The sequence below is a fragment of the Mauremys reevesii genome, linkage group 7, assembly GCF_016161935.1.
Source record: "Mauremys reevesii isolate NIE-2019 linkage group 7, ASM1616193v1, whole genome shotgun sequence".
Classification (NCBI taxonomy): domain Eukaryota; kingdom Metazoa; phylum Chordata; order Testudines; family Geoemydidae; genus Mauremys; species Mauremys reevesii.
In genome coordinates, this window is record NC_052629.1 from 34,686,506 (window position 1) to 34,709,666 (window position 23,161).

At 41.9% G+C, this 23,161-nt stretch overlaps 1 protein-coding gene across 15 annotated transcripts in view; it reads left to right on the forward strand.

The window, feature by feature from the left end:
- Positions 1 to 23,161, forward strand: part of SGMS1 (sphingomyelin synthase 1) — a 195,888-nt gene that overhangs the window by 152,140 nt on the left and 20,587 nt on the right. For all 15 annotated transcript variants that reach the window (XM_039481248.1, XM_039481259.1, XM_039481246.1 and 12 more), the window contains one exon: positions 4,118 to 4,964. In XM_039481248.1, coding sequence (XP_039337182.1) covers positions 4,324 to 4,964 — 641 coding nt within the window. In that variant the 5' untranslated portion in view covers positions 4,118 to 4,323. The remainder of the gene's footprint in view (positions 1 to 4,117; positions 4,965 to 23,161) is intronic.

Sequence of the window (23,161 nt, forward strand, 5' to 3'; positions counted from 1 at the left end):
GGGAGGTAGGACTTGTCCGGGTGAGGGTTCGATGGGCCTGCTCTCACTTCTTCCACATTTCCCTATCCCCTTTTCTTCTCCAATTAGCCTTTAGGTAGCCATCTGAGACAGCCAGTTACTCTCAGGTGGACCGTCAGAATGAACACTGGGCCCTGATTCCCCTTAAAGGAGCCAGTCACCCTGTAACTCTACATCTGGCTTTATCTAGTTAATTTTCATATCTGTAGACAAATAGTGAATGTGCATTAGTTTTCTCTGCGTCAGATTAGTTAATTAACTCAAATGGTTTCCTGAATGTGCTGGTGCCATTCCCTGCCCCCCAGAGCTTTCAAAGCCTATCCCTGCCTCCTGCTTTTCCCATGTTTCTTCCCTTAACCTTTGTGAAGCTTTTATGTCATGCAATGAAAGACTTTAGTCTGCTACTGTGGGTATCAAGAAGCTGAAATGACCAAACTGGGCCTTGCTGTGTGGCAAACATAGACAATAAATATTGGGGGGATGGCACAATGGAGTGCTTTCTTATTCTGCATTTGGACAAGATGTTTGAGATTTCTCATAAAATATGAGTGTCAATACCCAGGCAGAATGCCATGAATTTCGGGTGCATTTTTTGCCTCAACTCAGACTCGCCCAATGCCTATCTACTTTACTAGCAGCATGGAGTATTTGTGGGTTTACTGTTGGCATTGAGAAAAGAGGCCCCATGAAAATTATGTAAATATTTTTTTTTCCATAAACTGTTAATCTAGTATGTCTTTAGATAACTTTTACAAGCGTACTGTTTACTCAGCAGATTGTAATGGATTATGCAACTCTTCTCCTACTCTTTTGGAGAAATTTGATCTCCAACATATATTCTAGCAGGATGTTTGGCAACACCCACTTCTCTAAATTGCTGTTACACTGATCTATCACATGGGTTTAGCCTATTCATATGTCTTTGTTTTTAAGAGTGGTTACATCTAGTTGCAATAGCTTCTGTGACCCAATTACCTCTTAATGCCACCTGGCAAGGGAATATAGAGGGGGACAGGTATCTCCTGATTCTGGTGTATACATTCTGGTTCACCAAATAATATCATGTGAGGTCTCAAATAAAAGCCGGAGTCACACTGGCTATTAATATCATCATGAAATATATATACAGATACTTTTGCGTATATATACTGAAAATATATGCTTCCAGTCTGTATCAAGGTGTCAGTCACCAGCAGAGGTAAAAAAACATGTTTCCTGTCAGACAGATGTTAATTCACCTGTCTCCATTAGCTTACAATGATTAGTTTATATACTAACACAATGGATGCCCTTCTACATACAGAGTCAAATGCTAACCAAAAGATGTGAAATCAGCAGGACATAGAAAAAAACAAACCACAGGAGGTTATCCTGGCTAAGAGTAAAGACAATGAACTTTGGGGTTATATGTAAGGGGCAAACTAGACACCCCCTTATCCTGTACTTAGGAAGTAAACTGACATCACATTTACAATGATGAAAACAGGACCTTAACCAAACTTGGTTGAAAACTCTGCAGAGGTGAGACTTTGAGTGAGATAAACTTCTTTGGACAGGAGGTTAACCTGTTAGTTAAATTTAGTCTCTAGAAAGTGTATTATGATTTTGTTTTATATGTAACCATTTGTTTCCAGTATTCTTACTTACTGTCTGTTTAATCTTCACTCTTTGATAATAAATCTATTCTTGTTTTTACTGTAAACATATATAAAAGCTGAGATGTTAAGCATAGGCACCAACAGTATTGATCCTGAGTTGAATCTTACAAGCTGGTGTGCTCTTTTCCTTTGAGAACAGCAGACCTGGTAGTTCTGTAAGTAGCCAGTGTCAGGCTGGATATCATAGGGAAATGCTTCGAAGGGTCTTGGGGACAGGGGTGAACCTACTGTTAAACTGCAATGCACAGTAAGGGCTGGCGTAGTCCAGAAGAGAGTGCTTAACCTCAGGGAACTAACACCCAGCTAAACACAAGAAAGACTTCCTGGCACTGGAGGGAGTGGAACATGGTGACTCACAGGCCTGAGTACCCTAGTAAAATCTTGTTGTACCAGTTTTCATAGTCTATAGACTATTCTAATCATTTGTATTATTTTAAGAATTTTGAAGAACTTATAAAATTTGTGGACAACATGAACCCAGGAGAGGTTGCAAGCACTTTGGAGGACAGGAATAGAAATCAGAAGGATTTAGATATATTGGAGAATTGGGCTGAAAGCAGCGAGATGAAATTCAGTAAGGACAAGTGCAAAGTATTCATTTAGGAAGGAAAAATCAAATGTGCAACTACAAAATGGGTAATAACTGGCCAGAATGTGGGGATTATAGAGGATCATAAACTGAATATGAGCCAACAGTATGGTGCAATTGCAAAAAAAGGCAAATATTCTGGGATATCTAACAGGTGTGTCATATGTAAGACATGAGAGATAATTGTTCTACTCAAATCACCTTGGCATTGGCATGTCGCATCTCAGCTGGAGTATTTTGTTTCCTTTTGGGCATCACACTTTATGAAAGATGTGGACAAATTGGAGAGAGAGCCTAGAGGAGAGGAACAAAAATATGAGATTAGAAAACCTAACCTTATGAGGAGAGGTTGAAAGAACTGGGCATACTTGGTCTAGAGAAGAAAAGGCTAAGGGGCGACGTAACAGATTTCAAATAGGTAAAAGGTTGTTATAAACAGAATGGTTGTCAATTGTTTTCCATATTCACTGAAGGTGGGACAAAAAGTAATTGCCTAAGTTCGCAGCAAGAGAAATTCAGGTTAGATATTAGGAATAATTTTCTAATTGTAAGGATAGTTAAGTACTGGAATAGGATGCCAAGGGAGGGCATAGAGTCCCTATCACTGGAAGTTTTTAAGAACAAGTTGGGCAAAAACTTGTCAGGGGTTGTCTAAGTATACTTGGTTCTGCTTCAGCTCTGGGAGAGTGGACTCAATAACCCCTTGAGAGCCCTTGCAGCCCCACATTTCTGTGATTTATTGCTTGCAATTTGCTTTGTATTGTACATTTTATTTTGTTGATTATTTAAAGTTAAGTCCGTATGGAGCTGTTAAAATTACAGATTATAATAAACCATAACTTTAAATCTGAACTATTGCAAAGTTTGTACAGTTAATATCTACATCGTGGATCTGAAACTACTCCCTCTGGTTAGATTTCATGTTGCATCTAAAACTGGAAGGGTCTATTTTTCCAGTTCAGATTTCAGTCTGACCAAAATCTTGTGATTTTCAATCTTCAAGATGGCTGAAATCTTATATCATAGTCGACTACCTATACTTTCAGCTAAAATCTTGTGAAAACATCTTGAGATGAGCATGATTTGTATCAGACTTGTATGTTGTCTCTTTGGTGCTTCTCTAGCTAGAATGCTAAATTCACTCTTTTAAAGAAGCTGCCATAATTCTCACTATAAAACTGCAAAACTGATAAAAACAGGTGATATTTACCAAGCTTTTCTTTTTATAAATTATGACTTTAAGGGAAAAAACTCATACCTAGAAAAAACACATTTGCAGCTTTTCAGGTGTTTGCTAACTTTAAACAATACTTATAATTATTAGTTTATTGCTCAAAGTTGTCTTGGGTGCTTGACAGAACAAAGGCAGGGTCCCTGCCCTGAAGCATTTACTGTCCAATATCTAGGTACGATACAAAGAGTGAGCATACCGTACGGTAGTATGGAAGGGGTGTGAGAGGACAGGAGCTACATTAGTAAGATCACACAGTTGATGGATGACCATGTAATGATTTTACTATTTGTATTACCTAACTTGGGGAGCCCTAGACATGGACCAGGACCCCATTGTGCCAAGCGCTGTAGAAACAGAGAACAAAAAGAGGTTCCCTGCCCCAGTCAACTTATATTAACTGTTAAAATGACACATACAGAAGATCAAACTAGTAACTATCTTGAGTATTCAGAAACAAACTTAAAAAGAAAAGTCATATGCATTTGTCTGAATTTAAAAAGCTACTTCTTCATCTCCTATCTAGATATTGCTTCTTTGGGTTTATTTTTTCTTATGAACATAAAATGCAAACTTATTGTTAAACACCATCTTAATGCCTTTTTTTCTCTCTCTCACTAGAAAGAAGAATATAAATGCAAAAGAGGTGAACCATTTCCTGGACTGGCTACAACATATTGGTATTTGTACAAAGTGTTTAGAAACTTGTCAACTTGCCAAACTGGTTTTTGCTGCACATCTGACAGGATGAACAAGCCAAAGAGAGGCTTTTTGTTGTATTGGAACAATAGTGACTGCTGCCTGGTTTAAAGTAAACTTAAGACTGCATGAATTTGTCTGACGAAATGAAAGAAGTGGCATTCTGGTCACCCAAAGAGGTGGCAAATTGGCTGATGGAGAATGCTGTTCCAGAATACTGTGAACCGTTGGAATTTTACACTGGGCAGGATTTGATCAATCTAACTAAGGAGGATTTTAAGAAGCCACCTTTGTCACGTGTGTCTTCTGACAATGGACAGAGGTTGTTGTACATGATAGAAACTTTAAAAATGGAGCACCACATTGAGGCGCACAAAAATGGACATGCCAATGGTCACCTCAGCATCAGTACAGCTGTCACCACAAGTGAAAATGATTTCAGCACTAAAATCAAACTGAATGGGATGCCAAATGGATATAGGAAGGAGATGATAAAGATCCCCATGCCAGAGCCAGAGCGTTCCCAGTATCCTATGGAGTGGGGGAAGACTCTCCTGGCTTTTCTTTATGCACTTTTCTGTTTCATCTTTACCACAGTGACGATTTCAGTCGTCCATGAACGAGTGCCTCCCAAGGAGGTGCAGCCTCCCCTACCAGATGCATTTTTTGACCGTTTTAACCGTGTGCAATGGGCCTTTTCTATTTGTGAAATTAATGGCATGATTCTGGTAGGACTCTGGTTAATTCAGTGGCTGCTCTTAAAATACAAGTAAGTACAATTTTTTGCAATCATGGTGTTTGATATACTAATCGCTTTTGGGAGAAGCAGGGGTTTAAGGTATAAAACTGAAATCTTTGTAGTGTTTTTAAGTGTTCCATTTTCTTGGGGTGATTTTTTTTTTTAAGTCAGTGTACTCTTGGCAGACTCAGAGAAAAATCTAAGTCTGTATCACATAGTCTATATAAATTTTTTGGAGTGTATATATTTTTTGTTCATTAAGTACAGAAGGAAGCTAATCCTAAATACTGTGGTTAGTATAAATATGCAGGCTTGTCTTTACTTCAGAGTATTGCTCCAAATTCAAGTCCGGGCCACACACAAAAAAACCATTAACTTTTCAATGTGGGGGTGTTTTTAATTCAAGCTTGGTCACAGCTTGAATTAACACAGCTCAATAGCACAGCTCCTCAGCTGCTCTTGCAATCATTCTGCATACCTCAAGTGTCCAGTTTGAGTGTGCCCACTCACTTGAGTTAGGCCAGCTCAAGTCTTGAGAGCTGGATTAACTCCATAGTGAAGACATATGCTAAAATGATTATATCACATTTTTAAAAGTGCAAAAGAAGATAAATATAATGAAAAACACACATAAGACACAAACCGTATCGTGAATAAAACCACATGAATAGTTCCGGGATTTCTGCATCTTAGCTAGCCATTTTAAGATGTATGGGTTTTGTCTTCCTTGAGATGGGGGAGATAATGTCCACCTTAAACTACCAGTAGATAAACCAGTTTGGTAACTGATTAACATCAGATTTATCTCCTGTTAAGCTCTGTCAATAAAGTATTCAAAGCATTGACTTTTACCAGTATCAGGATTTTCATAGCTTGTCACTTTGAAAAGAAAAGAGCAAGAATAAGCATATTTGAGATCCAGAAACCAACTATTAAACATCCAAAAAAGCAGTCTTGATAATCCGCATTGGACAGAATTGAACATGACATCAGTGGGTGCTCACAGAGTATGGACACTAGTAAAGTGGCATGTTAAAGCGTGTCATTGAAAGGAATGGAATGCTACATAAACCTGCATGGCCCTTGACTACAGAGTATGTCAGAATTGTCTACATGGGCTTGGCAGAAAAGCCTGAGGGGTGAAAATTGCATGATACTTTCATATAATTTGCTTAATACATCAAAGTGGGTTTGCACAATTTCCCCTTCAAAAAAAAAATCCATAAATTGCCCTATCACTGTATCAGTTAAACCCCTGGCATTCCATGCATCCTACCATCAGTTAATCATTTTTCTCATCCACCCTGCTGCCTGCACATTTCTTCACTTTCCTCTTTTCATACAGTGAAGTAATTCTCCTTTATCCATCTGCATTCTGTTCTGAAAAGGTTTCATATTCTGCCCAACTCCATGATATCTGAGCCACCATAATTATTCTCCTCATTCCCTACAGTCCATCAGTAGTCTCTGCCTTTCCCACCTCCACAGTCCACATGTTCCCTCTACCCCTTCATCTTTTCTCCTAGAGTCTGATGCCTGGCTTATTTTCTCAGCAGTAATTCCCTGTTGGCCGTTCCTGTTTCTTCCTTCAGGCAAACTTAGCAGTATAGGGCTGAGGGAAATGGGCCAGTGATTGAAACTCTCTCTTCCCCAGCCAGCTGCTTAGTACTCTTATCTCCCTCTCTCCAAGCTCCCTTTGTGTGTCTCATAGGAGGAAGACTGGGAGCTGAGGGCACAGTTAGGACAAGACAGGATTGGCCATAGGCATTATTGGTTTGTGGTAGGACCTCTAGCTCCTGGAGTAGTGTGATGAGTTTGGAATCTCAAATTTCATTTAATAAAAAAAAAACAACCAAGCAAGTTTCTAGAGCTTGTTGCAAAGAAAACCTTGAAAATATGACAAGTATAACTAAAGCCATAATATTTGCTTGGGTCTGCAGACAGCCTGGAACAATAGCTCTGAGTGGCATGAAATATCCATGCATCTCTGGGAGGCAGAGTAGCTGGCAGGAGGGCCAGGCACTGCTTGTTCTATAGGCCTGCAGTATGTACATATATGCAATCAAACAAAAAGTTAGAATGTATGTATAATATTTATATACATTTGCTAGAATAATGTGTGACGTTCTGGTCACTACATCACAAAAAAGAGAGAAAAGAAATATAAGGGTTCAGAAATAGGCAATGATTATTAGAGACACTGAGCGTGTCTACACTGCAATGAAAGACCCATGGCATGGGCTCGCAGGGCTCTGCTGCAAAACAATAAAATTGCAGTATAGAGGTTCAGGGTTTCAGAGCTCAGGCTCTAGCTTGAGCCCAAATGACTACACTGCAGTAACAGCAAAGAGTCGGGTGGCACCTTAAAGACTAACCGATTTATTTGGGCATAAGCTTTCGTGAGTAAAAAACCTCACTTCTTCAGATGCCACCCAACTCCTTGTTATTTTTGTGGATACAGACTAACATGGCTACCCCCTGATACTTGATACACTGCAGTAAAAATCCCAAAGCCTGAGCCTCACGAGCCCATGTCAAATGACCCAGGCTCTGAGACTCAGTGCTGCCAGTTTTTATTGCAGTGTATGCCTACACTGCAAAGACATACATGTGAGGCAAGTTGAAAATTAGGACTGTTCAGTTAAGAGAAGATGGGCAAGTGAATGGAGAGGGACATGAACAAGGAAAACTTGCAATTAAATTGAAAGGCAATCAATTTAAAACTGATTAAAATAAATATTTTAATACATAGTGAATATTTGCATGTGGAACTCATTGCCCCAAGATATGATTGAAACCAAGATCTCTGCAAAATTCAAAAAAGCATTATACATTTCTATATAAAATGAGAACATCTGCAGTTATGCCAGATAGGTTAAAAAATAACAGATATGAACCACTAACACTAAAAAATGATAGATATGAACCACTAACGTGGTGAAAAAGAAGCTTTATCTGTGGGCAGATTATTCCATAGTTGTCCATTGCAGAGTTTCTTGAAGCTTCCTCTGAAATGTCTGGGTACTTGACCACTGACAGAGACAGGAAAACAGACATGGCAATAACTGATTTGCTAGGGTATTTCTTGTGTTCCTAGTAGGAGTACAGTTCCAGGAAAGTTTACACGGATTAATCTGAGCAACTCCAATTTAAAGAAACACTGACAAATTTGAATTTTAATACTCTTTTTTTTAAAAAAAAAAAAAAATCAGACTTTTGACAGAGTACCCTTTAAATGGTGTAATTTTCCAGCTTTTCTGCCGACATATATGAAGGTCTTTCCAACACTAGAGGGTGGGCAGGCATGAGAATGACTTCCAGATGTTCTTAAGCATTACACTGAACAAAATATGGGTGCTTGGAAAATTCAGTGCAATAAAATTTTACTCAGCCGCTAGCATGGGAGGAATTTTCTCCACCCATTCCTCTGTTTTGCTATTCTGCTCTTTGGTGTCGGTGGTGGCATTTGTATGAATAGTTAATTGTTTCCCTTAGAAACAAAACTATATTCAGACTTCCAGCTCTTGAAGCAATGCACCATTTTAAAGAGTACTACAGTATCATTCAAAAGGCTCTTTTGCTATCTTCTTCAAGAAAATGAATTAGAGCTGTTAACTAGCAGGATAGACTTCAACTTCTTTTCAGGAGGATCTGCTATTTTAAAAAATATTCTCCAAAATACTATGAATCCCTTCATCTAATGCCGAATTTCCAAGATGCTCATGCAGGCTGTGCACAAGTACCTGCTTCATATATGCCGATTACATTTCTGTACACTATATGTTGAACAGAATAAAATATGATCAGGAGTTGCCCTTCTAGTGAGAGAAGTGAGCTATGGACTGTTTTATAGCTTGTTTATACATTTACAAAAGACATAGTCAAGTATAGCTCTCAATTCTGCTTTTGAGTGGCTCCATGGAGTGTCTCTGTTCATTTTATAGGTCTTAAAGTGATTGTGCCAGTCTCATTCATATTTCCTTTTTTTGAAAGGGTGGGGGAGAAGGAGCTATGGTACAAAATGTGGGTACAGATCAGTATGAGTATCAGCTGCCCCAAAGCCCCTATCAGCTAGCTAGCCTAAGGAGGAGAGAGAACTCTATACTTGAGACCTCCCACATCCTGCCTGGGGTCCAGGAACAATTCCCATTTTCTGGTTGTCTCCTGTGGCCTTACAGATCAAAAGTTTCTACACTTCCAGAAAATGAAAGGATGAATTTTCCTTGTATTGCCTCCCTAAATGTTACTTTCTTTCCATGCATATTTGTGATGACTCACAAATCAACCAGTGCCTTGCTACCCCCAGTCATTGCCTGGGATGGTAATGTGTCAAGTAATTACACTTGATCTGTTGCCAAGTTGTCTGCAGTTTAAACCTGCTCTTGCTGAACAGCTACCATGCCCAGCATGGACATGACAAAAAGTTGAAAATGTGGGTGATGAGAGGTGTATAGACATGGGCGGCGAGTTCTATGGGCCCGTGGAGCCCAGGCCCCACCAATAATCCAGAAGGTGGGCCCAGCTCCACCAATGTTTGGGCCCCAGGCCCTGTGCTTTGGGGGGGTCCCCGCGTTGCAATGCCGGGCGCTCTTGCGGCAGCTCCCAGGAGAGGCCCCAGCAGCAACTGGGCTTACAGCCCATTGGCCGGGAACCCCAGCCAATGGGAGCTGCCGGGGGCGGTGCCGGAGCTGCCTGGCCACGCCTCCACAGCAGGGAGGGGAGCGAGCCACCAGCAGCGTCTGAGCCCTGGGCAGAGCAGCAGCAGCATCTGTCCCTGTCTGACAGACTCAGCCGGTGAGCTGTGGGGGCAGCCAGACACATGGACACAGCTGGGGAGGGGGGGTTGGTGGGGACAAACAGACACAGCCAGGGGTTGTGGGACAGACACACACAGCGGGGGACAGACAGACACAGCCGGGGGTGGTGGGGGCAGCCAGACAGACACAGCCAGGGGTTGTGGGACAGACAGACATAAGGACACAGCCAGGGGGTTGTGGGACAGACGGACACAGCCGGAAGTGGTGGGGGCAGCCAGACAGACACAGCCAGGGGGGTTGTGGGACAGACACACACAGCGGGGGTGGGTGGGGACAGACAGACACAGCCAGGTGTGGTGGGGGCAGCCAGCCAGACACAGCCGGGGGGTTGTGGGACAGACACACACCAGGACACATCCAGGGGGGGTTGTGAGGACAGACAGATGGACACAGCTGGGAGGTTGTGGGGACAGACAGATGGAGCCGTGGGCGGGGAAAGGAGCAGCAATGGGCACCCCGGTGCTGGTATAAAATACACAGGATAGGGGGAGCTTCCTGAGGGGACTATAGCAACACCCCCCGCAGAGCAGACCCAGGTTGCAGCTGGCTCTGCCCATCACAGCCCCCTGCCCCACAGAGACCCACATAACCCTCTGCCCCCTTGAGAGACTCCCAATGACCCCTGTGCCCCTGTCACTCCTCTCCAGAGAGCCCTCCCCTTTGTGCCAGCCCACTCCCCTCCCCCACTGCCTCCCCTCCTCCAAAGCTCCCCACAATCTCCCCCTTTGCCTTCCGCCCCCCAGCCCAGCCCATTCCATGGGCCGGGAGGCTCCCAGTCTAGTGGCTAGCAGGGCCCATGGGAGCTGCACCTGAGGCAGGGTGCCTGCTTGCAGATGCAGACCTGCCTGGCTGTGCCTCCACAGCACAGGGAGGGGGAGCCACAGGTGAGCAAGCCCTGGTCATCATTACAGGCCCAGTAATTCTCTGGATATTTAATTTCACTGAGGCAAAATGTGTGCAATTTTATGGGTTGAATGATTGAATGACATAATACCCACCTGCCCACATTGTCCATCACTAAGTCCAGTAATTTTGTCAAGTGTTTGTTGCACAACATGGTTGTGCCTACCCCTACCTTGTGCTTCAGGGGGTGATGGGGTCCAGGGCAGCCTGTTATAGCCTGTTATAGAACTACTTGATTAGTAATTGGATATGTTGGCTGGCATCTTTTTTTACATGTTCGCTCCCCCTGATGTTAGAACCTGGCTACACCACTGGGGAGGGGAGCTTCCTAGACCTGTGCAGCTGGGGCTTAGGTGAATTTTGTGATACTGTGCCCCTCCCCAGCTACCATCCTGCAGTCCCCACTCCTGCACCATGCTGGGCAAGGGGCAGCCCCATCCCCAGTGAGGCTATGGTGAGGGGTGGCAGCAGGGGAGGCCACACATGATGGCAACCTCCCCCCTCGGTACCCACCATAGGGGAGGAGAGTGGGCTTTCTGGACCTGAGAGGGACCTAGGAGCATGTGCAGTGAACTGCGGGGGAGAGGAGGGGTCCTTCCCCTGGAGCTTGCTGCTGCCAGGGAGGGTGGAGGGGAGTCCTCTTTGGCCCTAGCCATGGGGCAGCCTGTCTGCACCCCAAGTTCCTTATCCCCAGCCCTGCCCCAGAGTCCTCACCTGACGGGAAAAACACACAACTTAAATTTGGTGGTCAGTTTAGAGTATCATAGAATATCAGGGTTGGAAGGGGCCTCAGGAGGTCATCTAGTCCAACCTCATGCTCAAAGCAGGACCAATTCCCAACTAAATCATCCCAGCCAGGGCTTTGTCAAGCCGGGCCTTAAAAACCTCTAAGGAAGGAGATTCCACCACCTCCCTAGGTAACCCATTCCAGTGTTTCACCACCCTCCTAGTGAAAACGTTTTTCTTAATATCCAACCTAAACCTCCCCCACTGCAACTTGAGACCATTACTCCTTGTTCTGTCCTCTGCTACCACTGAGAACAGTCTAGATCCATCCTCTTTGTAACCCCCTATCAGGTAGTTGAAAGCAGCTATCAAATCCTCCCTCATTCTTCTCTTCTGCAGACTAAACCATCCCAGTTCCCTCAGCCTCTCCTCAGAAGTCATGTGCTCCAGCCCCCTAATCATTTTTGTTGCCCTCCACTGGATTTTCCAATTTTTCCACATCCTTCTTGCAATGTGGGGCCCAAAACTGCACGTAGTACTCTAGATGAGGCCTCACCAATGTTGAATAGAGGAGAATGATCATGTCCCTCGATCTGCTGGCAATGCCCCTACTTATACAGCCCAAAATGCTGTTAGCCTTCTTGACAAAGGCCAGAGGAGGGAGTGTTAGTGCCTTTGCGGACTTCTGGGAAGTGCATGGGGTGGAAGGGGATGCTGGGATGCTCTGGAACCACTCCTTCAAAGCCAGTCAGGACTCTGGGGGAGCCTCCTCTCTGAGCAGACTGTCTCCAGGGCAAGAAGCTTACACCTTCCTGGGTCTGACCTCAGAGCATTCAGCATGCCCTTCCACACCATGCACTTTCCGCAGTGAGTCCGCCCAGGCGGGGTCCTGGGGCAGCCAGAGGTCCCTGCACCCCAACTCCACAGTCAGATGTGACTCTCAAACCTTCTGTTTTACAGTCTGGCTATTAAATGATGGGAACACAGTTTAAACAGAGCTTGTTGGTACAGAAAACAGAACCCCTCTGTCAGGTCCATCTTGCGGGGTGGGGAGCCCAGAACCAAGTTCTGAGTCTCTCCCCATTTCCCCAGCCAGCTCCAAACTGACACTCCCTTCTCTGGCCTCTGTGTCTCTTCCGGACAAGGAGGCCACCTGATCTCTTTGTCCCCAACACCTTCAGTTGGCATCTTGCAGGGGAAACTGAGGCACCCACACAGTATTCAGAGAAAATATTAAGAACATTCCCACTTCATCACAACAGGTGCAACAAAATATAATACTGTATATTGAAGTAGGCAAGTGCTGCTTCTGACTTTCCACTTTTAATTGACCCTTGTAATCTTGTGGCACTGATGCGTCGTAGCTTCATTTTATATCGGCTTACAGGGCGGGAGCGGGGCGGCACCACCATTTTGGGCCCCACCAAAAATTATACAAACCTGCCGCCTATGTGTATAGATGCTATAATTTGATGATTATTAATGGATATGTCTGTGAAGGAAAATAAGGACAAATCTTTGGCCCTGATGGAAATGTATTATATTGGATGGATGGACTTCTTTCTTGAAGATCAGAATGGAAAAATAGAGTTTAAAAGAAGTGGGGTTTTCCTATGTTTTTAGGCTACAATAAAAAACTTGTGATTTTGGTACAAGTCTTCTTTTTAGTTATGCTGTTTTCCTAGGAAACTTTTGAAACATTATGGTGTTTCAAACTCTAGTATACTTCCATCACTCTGTGTGGTATTGGGCATATTATTAAGTTTTCTGCTCTATTGCTGGTAACAAAAAAAATACATTTATGCCCCCCATAATGATTTGATTGAGCAATCTTTCCTTTTGACACTTTATCCATTTAATATACTATTTTATACTTGAAACTCCATTACATTTCCAGTGAGTGCTGTGTTCCTAAAAGAACAGCATATAGTGCCCCATTTTATGTTGTAAATTGCCTTGAGCCCCATTTATTCTTACAATTGTTTCTGAAACTAGTAAATTACCAAATCATTTCTGCATATGTACAAAGGAAGGTGGGGGGGAGAGATTTAACACAGTCTTGTTCTTCAGCTTTGTTTGTGGGTATTTGTAACATACCAGGGTATGATCCAGACCAGCAGGGGACTGTCACCCCTGCCATGTAACCTGGGGTGCCTTGCAGTGCCTAGTAGTTGTAACTTCCAAACTGGACTGCTCACAACCAGCCACCAGCATGCAGGCCACTGTCAGATGTGTTTGTATAACTTCAGCCTGCCACTCACATCTTGGTTATACTGCAGGGTATACACTATAATATACATTAGCCTCTTATCTTAAATAGTTACCCAGACACTTCAGCTTAAACACATTGGGTTATATAAAACAACAAAACAAGTTTATTAACTACGAAGAGAGAGATTTTAAGTTGAGGAGTAGAAGTAATGCGGCTTAACATTCAGAAATGGTTACAAGAAAAACAAAGATAAAACAATTTCTAGTTCCTGACTTAACAAACCATATTAGATTCAAGCAAAATTTCTCACCACATGCTTCCAGCAAGATTACTGACCAAACCCTTTCAGGTCAGGAAGCCCCCTCTCACCTCCCTGAGAGTCCAATGGCTATTTCCTTTGTTGTCTTAGGTGCATAGAATGTGACGGGCAGGGAGGTTGGGGGTGCCTGGGAGTGTTTGTGCTTCCCTTATAGTTACTGGTTCTCAGCTGAAAATGTTTTTCAAATGGGGACCTGAAAACCAAAAAAGTCCTGTTTGAGCTTCCTTTATTTCCCCTTTCTGCTTGATGACTCTGTTTACTGCTTAAATGCAAATTAAGGCACACATATATTCCTTTGTTTAGGACAGACCTGTTTGCTGACTTCTGCCAGGGTAAGGCTGTTGGGTTTGGAATGTGTTAATAACATCATTATGGGAAATCATATAACAACATATGATGTTGCCATGCATATTTTATCAGGACAGTACTGTCCAACAAATTATGAGTTTTCTAATGATACCTCACAAGGCACATCTTGTACAAAGATTATTACAGTAGGGTGTAGGGTGTGAATACAGGGGTGTATTCTGTCACAGTATTAGCTTCTGATAGCACAGTACAGTTAACACTGGTTCAAAATAATTCCATGTATTGTCACAGAACTTTAAATGAAAATCTAGCAAGCATAGTAGTACTGATTTCTGAATCACTTTGTCCCATAAATGAAGACAACCCCCTCCCCCCCCACACACTATAATTTATTTTCTTTGAATATGTGTCAGTGTCGAGCTTACTGTGCATATGCATGTGCACAAGATTAGGGTTTTTTTGAAATAGCAGTGCCAAATATAGGGCCGATACCATCCCTTGGTGCTGCCCTTTGATGAGGAAATATATTCTACCTCGCCATTGCTGACATATTCCTTCTTACTGGCTTAGAACAGAGATTCCATTCCTTGGGTGTTGTAGAATGACCACCAAGGAGTGTATTGGGAACCCCCAGTCAGAGTGCCACCCCAGCTGGAGCAGGAGTGGCACTGGAGCAGCTCACCCCAACCTGACCAGTACCTGTACAATATGCCAATGTGGCCACACTGGCCTTGCAGAGGACCATCTTCCCACATGTCACGAAGCATATCACCCTCTCCAAAGGAGATCATGCTCCTCAGTGGGTTCACACCAGAACTGTATGTGGTTCCATAAGAATAAGAGGTGTGTGAGACAGAGGCCAGTTGACAAAGGGTCTTTTGTTCTTTACCAATAATTCTTTGCCAAACCCAACTTGCAGGATATTTATCCATAAGGGGTAACATGTAAGATATCTACATGAAGTACATAACTTGTCAAGATTCATAATTATTGAGATGTATGTATAGGTAATATTTTAAGGAATAATGTACCTATATTGAAAGTATGCATTGTGGTCTTAGAGTAAAAATTAGTCACCACTGAGTAATATATCTCAGGGGTGGCCCATTCAAGGAGGAGGTAGTTGTCACCTCTCCCTGGATAGCTGATGATGTAATTCAAGGCTCTGTTGACTAGAGTTGCTCCATCCCAAGACTACCAAAGGAAAACTATCAGAGACAATTGCAAACAGATAAAACCACTTGGAAGTACAAAAAGAAACATTACAACAGACTGGGGTTCGCCCTGTCTATAAATAAAGATAATAGACTGTTTCACTATAGCACAGAATGCGGCGATGCACTCTGAATCCATTCACAGAGAAAACATCTTGTGGCATGGAGGTGTTTTCCTGAAAGTTTGGTTCCTGATTCCTATAAAGCCATCAGCTCTGCAACAAACTGATCTTGGGGTGAGGTGGGAAGGACCTACTTAATTAGATAGGAAAGGTAACTATTGTTAAGTATAGGCTGTAGTTCACATTTTACTATTTTGTTTTGTTTGAGGACAACACAAGATATCTCACTGTATCCCACTGAACATCAAGGCCAACTCCACCCCAGCTCAAACAACATCCTCTGCCTGCTTCTGAGATCTGCCAGGCAGCAATGTGGAGTAACCCACTGACCTTTATCAAGCATTATGCATTGAATCTAATGGCTAGATCAGATGCCAAATTCAGGAGAGCAGTACTACAATCACTGTTCAACTCTTAGACCTAACTCTAGAGAGTGTCAGCTTAGAGAGACAAGGTGGATGAGGTAATATTTTTTTATTGGACCAACTTCTGTTGGTAAGAGAGAGAAACTTTCAAGGAAGAGCTCTGTGTAGCTCTAACGCTTGTTTCTCTCACCAGCAGAAGTTGGTCCAATAAAAGATATTACCTCACCCACTTTGTAATATCCTTGTGCCGACATGGCTACAATACTGCATCTAGCTGGCACTACTCATACTCATTATCCTAAGCAGATACTGTTTACCTGTCACGAACAGTGGATCCACAGACATGTACTCAAGAGAAAAGTTACATTCGCAATAGTAACTGTGGTTCTTCAAACTTTTTGTTCAGTGTGGATCCCACAACCTACCTTACATCTCCACTTTCGGAGTCTTTAGCTATCACAACTTTTGAATGGTGAGGGAACTGAGGCAGGGTTCCCTCTTTGCCCTTTTGACCTCAAAGAGGAGCACAAGGAGGCACAAAATCTGATTTTGTGTGCATGAGGCTCATGTGCACCTATAGTGTGGGCTGCACATTGACTGCAACATCTTGATGAACCCCACAGTTCTTTGAGTTGGCTGCCTCCTAGATTTGTGGCTAAATTTTTCTCCCTATAGAAACATAACTAATTGAGCATTTTAGAGAGAGAGAAGATTCTGAGAGCTATGTTATAAGTTTAAAAACCAGGCATTTGGGTAAATATTCCAAACCATTATATGCTCAATCAAGTGATTGGGCTTTTAACAAGGAGACCAGAAATCTTTGACATCATAAGTAGGATATTTATAATACAACTTCCTTCATTGCCTTTTACCTTTATAGCTGTTAATAATTAAAAGAGAGTTTGTATTATTCTCAGTAAACTATCAGAGGTAATCCCTGATCTTCTGAGATGACAGAGTAACCATGGAGACAACGAAAAAAGCATTCATAGGCATAATTATTCCACTGGATAGTGAAGATAACTGGGAAGTCACTGATATACTATAGGTTGTATGTTAATATATCAAATGACATTTTGACTAGTTCCTTAAACGTTATCTCCATTTTTTTACGGGCAAGGTGAGGCACTGAAGTTCAGGGTCCAGCTCAGGAAAGCATCCCTTTTTAGGGAAGTTAAGCATGTGTTTAAATGCTTTGCTGAATCAGAGCCTTACTCAAAGCTATGTAGAGAGTTGGTGCCAGAAAATGTGTTGGGGTTCCAAGTTTCCTGATGATTTCTCTAACAACTAGAAAATCATGCTTCCCCATGAATAAGTTATTCCTTTAACTTTAGTAAACCATAATAAATAGATTTAATCCTAAATATGTTTAACAAGAAGATTTATCTGAGATAATCTAATTTGACTAGTTTTTGTTTTCTCAACAATACTGCGGTGGCATATGAATAAGCTACTTAGCCAAGGGGCTTAATTCTTAGCTTTTATGTAATATATAATGATATAAAAATGGAAAATTAATATAGAACTTTGAGGATATTTTTGGCCAACATTAATAGTATTTAGTCACTCTATACTATCATTAACTCATTAACTGGTAAGTAAGTCTCTGAAAATGTTGCTCATTAGAGCTACAAACCTGAACCATCCTGAATTTAATATTGACATTTCTGTTCATAAATCCAAGAAATGTAAATTAAGTTAGCTTGGGGTTTTTTGTTTTTAAAGAGCAAATTGTGCCCACTAGTGATACATGCGTCGATAGCATTATATGAGTGGATTCTGTTCTATTGTGTGTAGATTTGTGTACTGACTTCATCGCCATAGTATTTGTGTGCCTGCCAGTAGTGCTTTAAGCATTGTAACTAATGTCTGTAATGTGTTTGTTCTCTTATGCTCTTCCCAAGGAGAAATGTGTGTGCAGTGGAGTATTTTTTTTTCATATATGCATAAAATATGTTGACTTTTCAGGCTAGATTTCCAGTGAGATTTACAGTACCATTCACAGTACCATTTACAAAAACAGTGGTGGTGCTGCCCCCCTTATGCCCAATAGCCCAGTGCCCTAACCATTGGAGCTATGGAGTCATTCTCTCTATCCCAATAAATATGTAAGTATTTTGTATAAAGTGCGACAGTTTCAACAGGAGAGAGACCCTCCTCGGAATAGCCAATAGCCTGGTGCTTAGCGTATCTGGGGGAGTGGGGAGACCTAGGTTCAAGTCCCAGCTCCAGAGTGGCGATTGGAATCTCTTTCTTTCACATCCCAGGTGAATGCCCTAATCACTGAACTACAACATATCAATGGTTTTGTGAATCTAGTCTTCATTTCTTTTGCTTTTATTAAAAATACTCCAAATTAAACATTTTGTTCAACCCTAAATTAAAGTTTTCAGACTTCTTCAATTCATTGAAAATGCTTTAAAAAAAAAGGCTTCTATTCAACCAGAGCCACATTTATTTTTTTTCCAGAACTATTAGCAAACCAAAAAATGAATTGGCACAGCTCTACTCAGTATGAAGAAGGTTGCAGAATCCACCAGTAATTTAAACTATCTGCATACAATGCATAGAAACCATTACACTCTAGTGTAGGGGTCGGCAACCTCTGGCATACAGCTCGCCAGGGTAAGCACCCTGGCGGGCCGGGCCAGTTTGTTTACCTGCCGTGTCGGCAGGTTCGGCTGACTGCGGCTCCCACTGGCCACGGTTCACCGTCCCATGCCAATGGGGGCGGCGGAAAGCGGCGTGGCCAAGGGATCTGCTGGCTGCAGCTTCTCATCACCCCCATTGGCCTGGGATGGAGAACTGTGGCCAGTGGAGCCGCGGTCGGCCGAACCTGCCAATGTGGCAGGTAAACAAACTGGCCTGGCCCGCCAGGGTGCTTACCCTGGCAAGCCGTGTGCGAGAGGTTGCCGACCCTTGCTCTAGTGCAACTCTTCATAGTTGGGTCTCAGAAGTATATTACAAGTTAGTAGCCGTTTGTTAATTAGTGATCTTAAAAGTATTGTCTGAGTCTTTCTCCTTTTGGTGTGCTATAATGTTATAAATAGTTGCAGCAACGTTGTCAGCATTTGCAGCATTAGAAAAACAGTGGTATTCAATTTTTACTTCACATTTGCCTTTTACCATTTATTCTGTCTTTACCCCAGAGTCTGCTAAACCAGTTAGTTTAAATAGAACTGAAATCAGAGAGCCATATATAGTTTAATAAAAGGGATGTTCAGCCTTGAGTAGAACATCTTTGCTTCTTAGTGAAATTGATCTCTCTAATGGAATAATGCCATTATCCTAGCTTGCAATAGTTACATCCATGGAGATATAGTCTGATAGTATAACCTTAAGCCTTCTTAGCGTATTCCTGCCTGTTTGCAAAAATATTTACTGTTTCAAGAGGAAGTAATCGTTCTTTGTCTGAAACATATATGTACACACAATATATTGTTTGAAATCTTTCCCTCAAAGCAGTAAAACTCTTTCATAATATTGATCTAGCATTGTTAAGTCATGCTGTAGTCAGATCAATAATACTGCAACTAATTGACTCTGCCAAAAGCCATTAAAAATCAAATTGTCAGCCATTTGTGCGTTTCAGGAGAGCTCAGCTTGCTACTGGTTGTTTTGAAACTTTACTTATTTAAAAAGTATTAGATGTGTTTCTGTCTGGATTAAGTGCTTTTAAACAATGAAATTTGAAAGCAGTCACAAGTAAATACTTTAGGAATCCTTACTTAAGTACATAGTTTTTACTTTAACAGACAGTTTTAGGGAAGGAGAGCAGCAAGAGTGGGAAGGGATAATTTTTCAATATGTTTACTATAGATCCTTCTTGCAGACAGCTTCTCTTAAAGTATTCTATGGGAAGTGAGATAATTATAGAGTAACGTACCTGGGGCCTTGTATGGCAAGTAGAGACAGTATGGGGAAAAAGATAATGTTTGATCTTACCCAGGCATTCTACTTTTAGCTGGATAAGAAACTGCAAGCTTAGCTTGCCATCATTTCCTCAGTTTTAAATGCTGATTATTTTACAAAAGCAAAAGCAACATAACGTAAGTAACAAGGTTGTATCAGTTCTTCACAGATTCCTTCTATCTTAAATTTCTTTCCTCTACACTTTATCAGTTGTTTTTGAGAATATCTGAGTGATTCTCTTACTCACACAGTGGGGCTTTAATCCTGATGGATCATATATATGCTTGCCAATATTTAATATTAGTGCTATTGTTGTTATAGTTAATACTACTATAATTACATTGAAAGTTGGCAGCAGAAGCCTAAGTGGGCCAAATTTTGGGCTGGCCTCAACCTGTAATCTAAAATTATGCTTGTATTTTGTGTGCAGTTGGTATTTGCAAAGCCTGCATTTCATGTTTAACATGAATTTGCACTTGCGCATTCAAATTAGGGTGGCAGCTAATGATCAGGTTTTCACACTCAAACTTGCAGGTGTAATTATAGAAGTAAATTTTAAAACATGTGACTGATTGTGTTTTCATGAGGCCACTGTGGATCCATGGTATTTAAATCTCCAGTTTTTCAAATGCTGGTTCCTATATGTATTCCTCATGTGGGTACACATGTGCAGCATGCACCTGAGTTGAGAGATTTTAACAAGCAGTGTCTGTTGGTCCACATATGCGCAGTTGGTCTCTTCATGCTTCTGAGCAAGAGTAGAAGAGGCAGTACAGGTTGATGCCCCCTCAGTTCCTTACTGCTGCATGGTCCAGAATCAGAATTCAATGTCCTCTCTTTCTTCAGCTTTCAGAGATCCTGCAGATAAAATAGTATATAGTTATTCTTTATAGATTAGTACAGCTATAATTTTAGTGTAGTTTGTGTACTTTGCTTCCCAGGACCGGGGACTACTTCTCTGCGGTCTGGGTTTATGCCCAAAGTCCCAGACTTCAAAAACTGCATCTCCTGCACTAGATCCTTCTCTGTCAGTGATGAACACCAATGCTGTCTCTACTGTCTGGGTGAGACACACATTTCTTCTGTGTTCGTCGATCATTTCTACCAATAAATTGCAAACCCTGTGAGCTTCACCTTAGGAAACCCTTAATGGAGAAGGCCCTGAGACCCCTCTGATCTGGGCCAGGGAGACCCTCCTGTACAACAGCCTCAATAAATGAGCACATGCCTAGGAGCAGAGTCTTAACATAAGAACGGCCGTACCAGGTCAGACCAAAGGTCCATCTAGCCCAATATCTGTCTACCGACAGTGGCCAATGCCAGGTGCCCCAGAGGGAGTGAACCTAAGAGGCAATGATCAAGTGATCTCTCTCCTGCCATCCATCTCCATCCTCTGACGAACAGAGACGAGGGACACCATTCTTACCCATCCTAGCTAATAGCCATTTATGGACTTAGCCACCATGAATTTATCCAGTCCCCTTATAAACATTGTTATAGTCCTAGCCTTCACAACCTCCTCAGGTAAGGAGTTCCACAAGTTGACTGTGCGCTGCGTGAAGAAGAACTTCCTTTTATTTGTTTTAAACCTGCTGCCTATTAATTTCATTTGGTGACCCCTAGTTCTTGTATTATAGGAATAAGTAAATAACTTTTCCTTATCCACTTTCTCCACATCACTCATGATTTTATATACCTCTATCATATCCCCCCTTAGTCTTCTCTTTTCCAAGCTGCAGAATCCTAGCCTCTTTAATCTTTCCTCGTATGGGACCCTCTCCAAACCTCTAATCATTTTAGTTGCCCTTTTCTGAACCTTTTCTAGTGCTAGAATATCTTTTTTGAGGTGAGGTAACCACATCTGTACACAGTATTCGGGATGTGGGCGTACCATGGATTTATATAAGGGCAATAATATATTCTCAGTCTTATTCTCTATCCCCTTCTTAAGGATTCCTAACATCCTGTTTGCTTTTTTGACCGCCTCTGCACACTGCATGGACATCTTCAGAGAACTATCCACGATGACGCCAAGATCTTTTTCCTGACTCGTTGTAGCTAAATTAGCCCCCATCATGTTGTATGTATAGTTGAGGTTATTTTTTCCAATGTGCATTACTTTACATTTATCCACATTAAATTTCATTTGCCATTTTGTTGCCCAATCACTTAGTTTTGTGAGATCTTTTTGAAGTTCTTCACAATCTGCTTTGGTCTTAACTATCTTGAGTAGTTTAGTATCATCTGCAAACTTTGCCACCTCACTGTTTACCCCTTTCTCCAGATCATTTATGAATAAATTGAATAGGATTGGTCCTAGGACTGACCCTTGGGGAACACCACTAGTTACCCCTCTCCATTCTGAGAATTTACCATTTATTCCTACCCTTTGTTCCCTGTCCTTTAACCAGTTCTCAATCCATGAAAGGACCTTCCCTTTTATCCCATGACAGCTTAATTTACATAAGAGCCTTTGGTGAGGGACCTTGTCAAAGGCTTTCTGGAAATCTAAGTACACTATGTCCACCGGATCCCCCTTGTCCACATGTTTGTTGACCCCTTCAAAGAACTCTAATAGATTAGTAAGACACAATTTCCCTTTACAGAAACCATGTTGACTATCGCTCAACAGTTTATGTTTTTCTATGTGTCTGACAATTTTATTCTTAACTATTGTTTCGACTAATTTGCCCGGTACCGACATTAGACTTACCGGTCTGTAATTGCCGGGATCACCTCTAGAGCCCTTTTTAAATATTGGCGTTACATTAGCTAACTTCCAGTCATTGGGTACCGAGGCCGATTTAAAGGACAGGTTACAGACCTTAGTTAATAGTTCTGCAACTTCACATTTGAGTTCTTTCAGAACTCTTGGGTGAATGCCATCTGGTCCCGGTGACTTGTTAATGTTGAGTTTATCAATTAATTCCAAAACCTCCTCTAGTGACACTTCAATCTGTGACAGTTCCTCAGATTTGTCACCTACAAAAGCCAGCTCAGGTTGGGGAATCTCCCTAACATCCTCAGCCGTGAAGACTGAAGCCAAGAATCCATTTAGTTTCTCCGCATTGACTTTATCGTCTTTAAGCTCTCCTTTTGTATTTTGATCGTCAAGGGGCCCCACTGGTTGTTTAGCAGGCTTCCTGCTTCTGATGTACTTAAAAAACATTTTGTTATTACCTTTGGAGTTTTTGGCTAGCCGTTCTTCAAACTCCTCTTTGGCTTTTCTTATTACACTCTTGCACTTAAGTTGGCAGTGTTTGTGCTCCTTTCTATTTGCCTCACTAGGATTTGACTTCCACTTTTTAAAGGAAGTCTTTTTATCTCT